Source organism: Typopeltis vanoorti, chromosome 2, assembly GCF_054136105.1.
Source record: "Typopeltis vanoorti isolate ZY-2024b chromosome 2, IOZ_Tvanoo_1.0, whole genome shotgun sequence".
Lineage (NCBI taxonomy): Eukaryota > Metazoa > Arthropoda > Arachnida > Uropygi > Thelyphonidae > Typopeltis > Typopeltis vanoorti.
The window spans coordinates 147,144,762-147,156,167 of record NC_143550.1 but is presented as its reverse complement, the minus strand read 5'-3'; the positions used below and the strand labels follow the sequence as shown (position 1 = coordinate 147,156,167).

Below are 11,406 nucleotides of genomic sequence, written 5' to 3'. Positions count from 1 at the left end.
AACTATTAAGAATGACGCTGATTTGATGGTGCTTCAGAGAGATTTGGAGAGACTGGCTATTTGAGTAGATAAGTGGAATTAACAATTCAACACCAATAAATATGAAGTTTTGCGATTCTGAAATTGGAAATGTAACGCTGTATATCACACTGGCGGTGAGGTATTAGGGAAAGTGGACGAAACGAAGGATCCCGGGATACTGGTAGAGAATTGCTGCTCATAGATTGGGTGGCCTGGATTCCTGAGAGAGAGAGAGAGAGAGAGAGAGAGAGAGAAGCAAGCTCTGGAAAAGTTTCAGAGGCGGATAACAAAAGCAGTATTGCGTGGGTAGAATGTTAACTATAATGATAGGATAAGGTAATGTAATTTGCGAAGTTTGGTAAATAGGCGTAGGAAAGGGTGATATGATTGAGACATAAACATTATTAAGATGCGCTTAGCAGATATAACCGCAAGATAGTTTTCAAAGGATCGAAGGAAGGAAAGAAATGAGGTAAAAGGTAATTCTTGAAAATTATGTAAAGATGTGATGCATAAGAGAGCGAAGTATGAGTGTTTTGCATGGAGACTAGTAAGTGAGCGGAATGTATTGTGGAGGAGGTCATAAGCGCACAGGCATTATATCAGTTTATGATGGGGTATGACATATTATCTGTTAGATTGCTTCTTATTGTTACTATTCCCGATGTGGCTTGACTCCAAAAAGTGTTTGTATAATAATAATAATAATAATAATAATAATAATAATAATAATAATAATAATAAACAGTTACTTTTTAACCGATTCTGATCATTTGTATTTGCAAAATTTAGCAAAACTACTCGAACTGATGGTAATAATTCTACACTAGTTGGATGGAATTACGCTATTGAAATTTGTCGAGAGATTTCAGTTCTGATTTCAATCTGAACATTCGTAATGGCAGAATTAGGCAAAATAAAATGGTACAAATGCACTGCATAAGCCAAAACGGTTTCATAATATGCGCCACAGTTTTTGATACATTCATTGGATTTCTACAAAATTGTCACCATGCGATAGAGTTCTTTGCATACCGCAAACCTGTCGTCATAGACATCATGAGAGCTTTTGGCCAAAACGAGACAGAAATAGCATCAATTAATATTGCACTGTGAGTATGTAAACAAAATAAACTTGCTAACTTGATGTAAATTTAGTTATATGTATACATTGTTGTAGAGTCATGTTTATGACTAAATGATGAAATATTACTTTTTTTTTTTTACCCACTATAAAAGATGAGTTCTCTAAGAAAAATTTGGTAAAAATGATTCAAAATGCCATTATTGCTCTCTGGCTTGATATCAGACTTAATGAAATGTGGCATTTAAGATCTCTCTTTCTCTCTTAACAGATGTTAAGAGAGAGATCCTACAAGACATGCCAATTTTATGTCATAGTTTTAATCTGATCATTCGTAGCGGAGAAATTAGGCTAAAGAAAATTACAGCACCTATAATAATGCTATTACGAACGCGCACTACTTTATGATCTACAATCATTTTCTTGCTTGCCATTGTCCTTAGATTATATTGTACTAAGATCGATATCAGATGTTATTCGCTTTTATGCATGTATATCATGTATGCTTCTACAAAATAATAGTAAATGGAGATCAGTATTTGTAATGTATTCCACCTTTATATAACGCCATAACAGTAAAACAACTAAAAAAAAAACAATTTAGTTAAACTACTTTAACTAAGAAAAAAAAATTCTGACGTAGTCATTCCTCTGCAGTTATAAGAATCTCCTGTTCGTACTGTTCTCGAAGATCTTTGAGATAGTCCTTCAGTGCAGACTCATCTAAGCAAGAGTTCCTTGCTAACTGCATCAAGTGGGCGGCTAATTTGGACATTGCCCTCTGGCGACGATTTTCAGCGCTATCATAGTCGGGAGTCTGAAAGAAATGAAAAAGCTTATTTCTGGCAAAAATTCTTTTTGCTAGAAATAAGTTTCCAGTAACTGATAACTCGTCGAAATCTCCTAATTACCAAAATAGCATATTCAATGTATAATGTGCTCAGATGTAATGTGGTGGAAATTTGTCATTTATAACATCCATTATGACATTTATCAAAATGCTAATAAATGAACTGCATATTTTGAACTTACACGTTGTTGGCTTGTCAATTGCTCTGCTATCTTCTTGGCATTTTCAATCACAGCAGAAGGTAGAGAAGAAACTTCGGCTAACTTTATGCCTATTCAACATTATTATTAGTCAGTCACCCAGCGATAGGAAAGTTAGAATTCATAAAAATGACACAAAACTGTCTCAGAAATTATATTTATTTAAAAACCAGTTTTAGACATTTAAAGTAACACTAAAATATGATTCCTAAAATTGTGTTTTCGGGTTCTTATTTTTGGTGTTTTGTAGGTTTAATACTTCTTGTACATACGATATATGCCTACACATATTTTTGTGCATAATACGTCTTTCGTAGGAACCTAGTCAGTGCTATGATAGGCAGTTAATCCTATCTACATATCTGAAATGTTCGTCATACATTGCCGATTCCTCCATCTTGCAGGATGAAAAAAAATCCCGATTTTTTGAGAGGATAAATAAACTCTGCTACATTTGTATGAAACTGGTTACTTCACTATCACTTAAAAGGTCCATAAAGGTTCTTTTGAGTTCCAGACAGGATTCTACCTGACGTAAGTGCGGTAGAATCCCATTCCTTTTTTTTTTTTGCGGTCGAATCTCGTTAGCAGAACATTAATCCCGTTACCCTCGTGGTAGTCTTAAGTAGGTTTAAGCTGGTTTATTCATAAAGTCCTTTATCATTAATTTCAGTTATTTAAATAAATTCTGAAGTAATTTTCAGTGTTCAATTCTGAAATCAAATATAGAAAAAATCTTTTTATTAGTGTGAAGATCTTAACTTCTCTTAAAGCACAAAACTCACTCTGAAATATTTCCTCAAGCAGTTATTAAATAAATCTTACCGTAATGCTCCTCTTGAGTAAATCCTCTGGCTAGCACGTGTGTATATTGCACTTTAGACACTTCACCACTTTGGTCTACATCGTGCTGGATTTGGAAGAAGTAACTGAAAATAAAGAAGAATAATAAGGATTATTGCCAATATTATTAATAACAAGCAAGCACATTAACTGTGTTTTGCAAATATTGTTACTTTACGCAATGCAGTTTTCAGCATCTCACGAAAAGGTAATCAAGAATTGGTTATTAACCTTCCTTTAAGAAATTTTTCTTCCGTTAATAATTTTTTTTATTCCTTTGTTTAGCTTCAGTAAGAACACAGGATGGGTTCAATTCATTTTTGGATGTTGTATGAAGAAGAACATTAAATGTTTCCGTTACATAGCTTTAAAGAAAAGTTTCTTATTTTACAACCAAAAGTCTGTTATTATATCCAATTAAGTAAAAGTAATAGTTGAAATCTAAGCTGTTTGTCATCTCAACACTTGGTATTTGAGAATACCAAGTGTTGAGATGGCAACACTTGGTATTTGAGAATTTCTTTCACTTGTCTCAATAATAACAGGATTTACCTATTTAAAGGTGAAGTAGTTAATTATCAAAGAACAGCAGCACACATGTCAGTTTTCTGAAATAAACAGAATTCAAGAACAGCTGACTAAATGATGAATAGTAACATAAACACTGAAACTATATATATATATATATATGTGCATCATCATTAGCAGCATTTCAGGTCACGAGTGCATAAACATAATAAACTTGGACGTGACATATATAACACCGAAGGCCCTATTGCATTCAGTGACAACAGGATTGCTTTTAACCCGCTGCGAATGTTATGAAATTTGAATAAATCTGGTGATCAGTTCACACAGAAGAACTATAAAATAGCATTCTGGAACAGGCATATACATTATCACATTAATTATTAGCCTAAACAAGAATCCTGTATGTTTCACTGGAATAATTCTTGCAAATTTTTAATCACAAGGTAATATTTCTGGTTTCAACAGTTCATTGGAGAGAATCGAAGTGATTAGAGATGATTAACCCTGACATTATGACATCTGGTTACCACTAAAGGAGATACATCATTCCTACCTTCAGCTTATCAGCTGCCAAATCGTTCAAGATATTAACCGTTTCTCTTATTGCATTACGTGATTAGGTAAATCTCAAGGAGTGTTTCATTTTCTAACCGATTAGTGTTTCAATATATATTCACAAAACTTAACATTTCTAGCTAGCTGAAAATTTACTTTCTTTGAGTTTTTACTTTGCTGTATCGAATTAATAAGTTAGTTAACGCTAGTTATTTCTGTTATACTTCATAGCAGATTAATCACATCTATACAATTTCCATAGTTCATATGGTATGTTTTTCCCCTTAAAGTGAATCACGAAGGTCTATAAGCTTATAGCATATTAGTATTAGTACGGTGATATTAATGGTATTACTACCACTAAGAGTTAGAGAATAAACATAGTACTTTGTTCATTTGCTATTTAAAATTTCTTTCAGAACCTGATTATTCATCTAGTTGACTCATCCAGATTTATTATGAAATTTTCTTCGAAGGATAAATTAAGACATTAAATTATACAAGGTGTCCCACAGCATTATTCATTTTGTGTCAAAGTTTTACGGTTAATACTTCTTAATTCACTAATCATATCCCCCAAACTACAAATTTATTATTTTTATTTCACTACCAATGCTTTCTTCTCCAATTAGTCATAATTTCTTTCTCGAAAAAAATCAAATGACTGCGATCACAGAACAGTTCAGGTAATTGATGTGATCCATCTCAATCTCTGTCTGTTGTCATTATTAAATAAAACTATATCTCCTTTTATTTCCTTTTGTAAATTTGCACACACACACACACATTTCTTCAGATAATTATCAAGAAATAATTATAAAAGTATGCAGTAAACTGTACTATCGTCTTTTTCATTCTTCCATATTTAAAAAAAGTGATGATAATATTATCACTACTTCTTCCACTACGATACAATATTCTCATCCTCAAGTAAGCAGTACTGTCTCGACTCATCTTCCAAACATAAATCATAAATTCAATAAATTATCGATCTCATAATCTAAATTATCCTGACACACACACACACACACACACACACACACACACACACACACACACACACACACACACACACACACACACACACACACACACACACACACACACACACACACAATCTATGAGGTCTCTTCTAACAGCACTATATTTTTTTTATCGAACCTGTAGTCAGTGCCCTGTGAGGAGGTACAGGTAGGTTGGAGACGAATTTTATTGACATTTTTCTTGAAAAAGTTGAAGGCTGTAGTTATTTGAAAATAATTCATGATAAAGGCTGTTCCAGAGGACAGAGGTAGATGGAATAAAAGAGGAATAGCAGAAGCAGGTTCGGTATGTTTGCAATTGTACTAAAAAAGGAATGCTGTTTCTGCTCTTGTTAACTGGCCTAACAGAAAGTGTTACCAAGGTCGTTACCAAGTGTTACACGGTCGCTTCACCAATTCACTGGTGCAGCGACCATGGAAATACTTCATAAAAAACACAGAGTTAAGACAGTGTGTCTATGAGATAGAAACAGAAATGAATCTGTGAGGGCGTGATCATCTATGAGTCGAGTTGTTCTCTTCTAGACAGCACCAAAGAATTTTTAGAGTGGTTTTAATTACACCACTCCAAATATGTGAACCGTATTCTATGGATGGTTGGATTTTGGTGAACAATAAAATCCCATCTAATCCGATTTTCTCTTTCGTATTAGGCGCAATGGCTTGTGCGTCTAAGTAACTTGGCTACTTACAAATCTCATACTGCTTATGACATAGCAGTTAATCCTATCTGCGCCGTCTGCTATGGCTGAAAATTGTGTAATTCTGGCAGGTTTGGAGGAATGAAAAACTCCAATTTCTGGGAGGAAAACCCTGCAATCTCCGTATGAGACTGACTAACTCACCTCCCGTTGAAATGCCCCTAAAGATTCTTTGCTAGATGGGATTCGAACCGAGGTCTCCAATCAAAGTGCTTCCTCTATCCGACTGGGCTATGGAGGTTCTTCAATAAAATATTGAGAGGAAAATATTGCTTAATCTTTTACAGGCTGAGAAAGCTAGTGATGTGATGTATTTATGTCAGCGAAGGTTAGAGATAAATACCAGTCAAAGGAGAGAGAAAGAGAGAAATACGATCTCGTCTGTGTTACTAATAAGGATGCGAGATCTCATCTCGCATAAGTGAGATGAGATCTCGCCTTATGCGAGAGAAAAGGCAAGAATGCGTTTTGGTGGTATTGAAGGTGACCAAGTTATCCTCTCTCTCCTCACTGAAGGATGGTATTCTGATCAGTGTTTAAGAAGCTAGTTGAAGATTATCTTGAAGCTTAATGTGCCTGAACGCTGAATGGTTTGTCGAATAAGTAAGTTGAATACAGTATACTATCATCCACAATAATGGTAATTGTTGTGGATGATAGTATACTGTATTCATCTTACTTATTAACTTCAATATCAAGACTACAGCTAAGTTCTACAATATGTTGCTCAATTTCTCCAGTGCCCGCGCGGTTAGCCTAGTAGCTATGCGCTGCGCAACCTGGGGAAGAAGTGTCCTAGGTTCGATTCCCGTCGACGACGTGAGGAGCTTAAGGATTTTCTTCATCCATAGCCAAGTTAGCTGATCTTGGGCGTGGCACAGGATTTTTCCTCCGGTTTATCTGGGGTTTATTCCTCCCGCAAGACAGGTAAACCTTCCCCGTGAACACACACGGATACAGTCAGGAATACTTAAGACAATCCTTCCAGCCATAGGTCTGAATTATCAGCTATGCCCGTCCCGAGTCCGGATAAAAATAGGGGGATTAAAGCTTACGAGGATACAACTTACAACATAAGTTGTCTAGTATTGTTGCTAAAAAGACACGTATTCTGCTCAGGAGTCAGTTTATGACTCCCCTATTTTTTCATTATTATTATTATTGTGATTATTATATTTTCTTTTAATAATTATCAATGCTAAATTGATGCTTTCTGGCATATTAAACCCTTATTCAATATTAAGGATTGTAGCGAATATGACTAAATATTCTCCAATTATTCCAAAATAGTAAATAAAAGGAAAAGGCCTCAAATAAAATACTCATGTGATGTTTCATTAATTTTTCTCTAATAAAAGATTATGACCGCAGTTGAATGCCTAGTACTGAGAAGCAAAGTAATCAGCGAGCGGTGTAGTTAGGTTTTACAAAAAAACGAATTCTAAAAGAACTAAACAGATTTTAATAAATGAATTCTCACTTACTTGGAAACATTCGGATAGAGGATATCCAGCTGGGTTAGAGCGAGGAAGTGAGTGGCGAATAAAGTAAATGCCTACAAATATAACATTGACTAAATGAATGTTTTGACTTTATAAGATCAAAAGTTAATATTTTACAGTTATTTTTATAGAATTAAAAATATACATAAGTAATCTAGCATTTAGATATTGGTTGAGTATAGTAGACAATCTCTATCTCGTGGTCCCTAAACCTTAAATCCTCGTATTATTGTTTTGCGGTCGACGTTTTGAAGTTTGTAGTTAAAAACTCGAATTTCTGGTAGATAAAATCGTACTTTTCCCTTACTAAAGATAGGCTAACACTGGAATTTACGGAATGGTCTAAGGCAGTGGCTCTCAAACTTTTTACCTCTGAGCCCCACCTGACAAGAGAAAACACTGTCAGCCCCCCCCCCCTCCGGTTTTGTTTATCAAAATAGAAGTCATACTAAGTTTGACGTTTTATTCAGTTTATTTTGTGTTTTCTACATACTATTTAACAGTTTTTGACACAAAATAATTAAAGTATCACAATATTAGGCCTACAATAAATATTGTAGGCCTAATATTGTGATATTAATTGCAAGTGTTAATTAGTTTTAACACTTCCAATTAACCAAATTATGTATTGAAATGAAACAATATTTAACTAACAAGTATTTAATTTTGCTCTGTAAAAATAATCAAACATTTAAATGTCAAAGTCTAGATTTAGGGCAGTTTTAATTTTTATCTGTAGGAAAGTATGTCGCGCCCCCTTTCAAGATATTCGCCTCCCCCATGGGAGTCGCGCCTCACAGTTTGAGAATCACTGGTTTAGGGGGGAAAAGCTCCTTTAGTCGGCGACTACAATCGAACCATAGCGTCTTTCTTCGAGTGGCCTGGCGCTATGAAAGCAAAAAGCCATTTCCACAGAGCTATGCGGACGCCTTCCAACCGTTAATAAATTAAACGTCTTGACCAAAAAAAAAAAAAAAGATATTCAATTTTATTCACTCTCGAAATGTACCTTTTTGTAGCCTTTCTTAAGATCTAAAATCATACCTGTGTGACATTTCCGTATGTTTTTAGGGTATCAATATGATGAACTGAATTAATTAGAAAATGCCTTAGAAAATTTCGAGCAAAGCGAGAAATCAAAAACCCTCAATGAAAAGACGTCTTAATGAAATGTGTAAGGTTAAGATATCTAATGAATGCCAGTAGTATCACAGGTAATATTATTCATTTTATTTTTTTAATTAGACTCCCACCCGCGAAAAGTTGAAAACCTATATTACATTACATTAGTATAGTGGGTGAGCTATGGAATCTTTTTTGCATTTTTATCATTTTTAACCTTCCGGAAAACCTGTTCTAAGATTATTTCAGGCCTACAATAAGCATTGCGGTGGTCTCACACATCATCTACAGCAGGATTCGAACCCGAGGCCTGTTGGTTGAAGAACAGATATACAACCACTCGGCTAGGCTGGATAAGTAATTATTTGTTCAATACATATCCTTAAACATTATTTGAATGTTGGCGCATCATTTTCCTAATTAGCTAGAATTTTCGTTAGAACTTCTCAGAGAATTAAAATCATCATAATACTTTAATACGACTGAGCTGAGCTGTTAAGCTAATAATGTATGCACAATGATTTGCTTCTCTGTTTAAGCAGATTACACGGGGATGACAAATTCCACTACGGGCACCGGACGGTGATTTAACTCCTTATAAAAATAATCGACTCTTCTCTATCGATATTTCGAGGAAAGTCATGTTTTTTGACTCGTTCTTGTATTCAGAATTTAAACGTTGCTACTAGTTCTTCTGCCTTCTCCCTGAATGAAGCTCACGGCATATTGTGGAAAAACTATATAGAGTAATAAATTCTATTTAGTTTTCTCTTAACATGTCGTTATTTAAAAATTATATTAAAGTAGAACTTCACCGGAATCTTGAGAAGCCACCCTATTTGGTTGATGAGAACTCTTTATGCGAGCTCATCTAAGAGGCTTGTCTTTGTTCATAGACATTTCGTCTGACTTACATGAACATCGTGTAAATGGTAAAAATGTCATTCAGTCAGGTGGGTATCTGAGTGAAAATTCCATGAAGATGAGTGTATATACAGTATATCGCAACAGGCATAGGATATTCATAACGTGGATAGGTAGGTTCTCTCTAAATCGGGAGGTTTTTGAAATCAAGTATTATTCAAAACTAGGGCGTTTTCAAATCGTATAGAGTTGTTTTTGTGAATCTATACTTTCGGAAATAGTGTATATGATGTTGATGATAAACCCTTATAATGAAGGTGCTGATACATTTCCTTAGCACTCAATTTTTTAATGAATGTATTTAGATTATTTTTGATTTTGTTTTTATTTTTTGTTGTTTACTTACTTTGGTAATCAGCAGCTGTTCGCAGATAGCAAAACAAATGCCAACACCTTCTTCTACACTGGTTCCTAAAGACATAAAAAACATTCGATTAGAAAACGAGTAATCGTTTTATTTAAGCTACGCACAATACTTCGCAATTTTCATATCAAACATGTCCCTTTATACTTTGCGATAACATTTAGTTCTCCCCCTGATTTTCCAGAAAAAGAGTCTCGTCTCCTGCCTGATCCTGTCAATACAAAAAAAAAAAAAAAAAAAAAAAAAAAAAACAGACAACGTCCCATGCTTTTACTGAATTGCAATAAAACAAAACAATAACAAAAAAAAGTCAACAAAGAGCGCCTTTTCCTCCAAAGTGAATCCTTTTTTATAATTTTCTCATTTTATTCAACCTATGAAGCATGATATCACCTATCACTTGCAAATTTTAAAATGAAAATGTATTCATATTTTACTGTGAAGTATGCATTTGCTAATCGAAGCTTCAGGATATTTTGAGAGAGAAACTAACTTTCCCAAAGAGAGGGGAAGGAAGCGTCATCCCTTTCTGAGACTAGCTGACTCAGATCTCGAAAAGACATCGGAAAAATTCTTATATTTTTGGCAGAATTCTAACTGGTATTTCTAACTGGTATTCTAACAGAATTCTAACTGGTATTCTAACAGAATTCTAACTGGTATTCTAACAGAATTCTAACTGGTATTTCTGATCAAGCAATACGTACGCTATCGATATCACAAAAGGAAGTAGCAGCTCAATTCTAAAATATTAAAAAGAATCACAGAGATCAAGAGAAATCGAAATTGCCTTCCCAAGTTTCTATCAGCAAGTTAATTTCTGTGTTTATATATCTAGTTTATTTATTTATTATCTATTAAAAGGCCAAGCCATTTGTTCATAGCAGAGGTTCTCAACTATGGGAGTAGTCATCAGATGAACGTGCTTGATATTTAGAAATTGCATTTTACATTACATAATTCAAAACTTTTCTTTCTTTTCTTATAATAAATTCCTTGTGATTAATAAATATAATAAACTGCTTGTAATTATTAAAAGCATTAATTTTCAGTTATTGGTACTCACCTCTTCCAAGCTCGTCAACAATGATCAGGGATTTATCGGTCCCATTCTGAAGGATATAATTAATTTCCCGCATCTGGAAACAGTCAAATGAATTACAGTCAATAGATAAGTGTTACAATGTATCCTGAAAATAATTGAGAACAAATAAATCCAATTTCTGTGTGTTATCCTGTAACTAAATATTTATACCTTTCTGCATAAAATGAAATAAACTAAAAGCTAAACTGCCGACTTATTTAATAATGTATTTTTGTTTTTATAAAGATGATCACTATGATATTAAAATAATTAATTAAACATGAGGGGAAAGTGAAATTTATCGTTTTTGTAAACTATAAATACTGCAAAAGTGTCTTACACTGCAATAGATTTATTTTGCAGTTAGAGGTAGTCACGTTTAATTTTCTTTGCAGCATAAAACGTTTGCTAGAACTTAAAAGAAAGTTTTGACTTTTTTAAGTACTATATTCAAGTAAATCTAGTGAAATAACCTCTAATTATGTACATTAAAAATCAGTCAACGGAAAATAAATGTTTAAGAAATAAAATCAACATAAAAATCATGGCTAAATTATTTTTGCTTATTATTTATTTATTTAT

The 11,406-nt window shown here is 33.8% G+C and overlaps 1 protein-coding gene across 1 annotated transcript in view; it reads right to left on the bottom strand.

The window, feature by feature from the left end:
• Positions 1-1,748: 1,748 nt before the first annotated feature.
• LOC150109510 (mutS protein homolog 4-like) overlaps positions 1,749-11,406 on the bottom strand; it is a 55,525-nt gene continuing 45,867 nt past the window's right edge. Inside the window, exons 16-21 of the mRNA XM_090402549.1 lie at positions 10,807-10,879; positions 9,723-9,787; positions 7,313-7,383; positions 2,981-3,084; positions 2,138-2,226; positions 1,749-1,922 (exon numbers count right to left, since the gene is read on the bottom strand). Of these exons, the coding sequence (XP_090258675.1) occupies positions 1,749-1,922; positions 2,138-2,226; positions 2,981-3,084; positions 7,313-7,383; positions 9,723-9,787; positions 10,807-10,879 (576 nt within the window). The remainder of the gene's footprint in view (positions 1,923-2,137; positions 2,227-2,980; positions 3,085-7,312; positions 7,384-9,722; positions 9,788-10,806; positions 10,880-11,406) is intronic.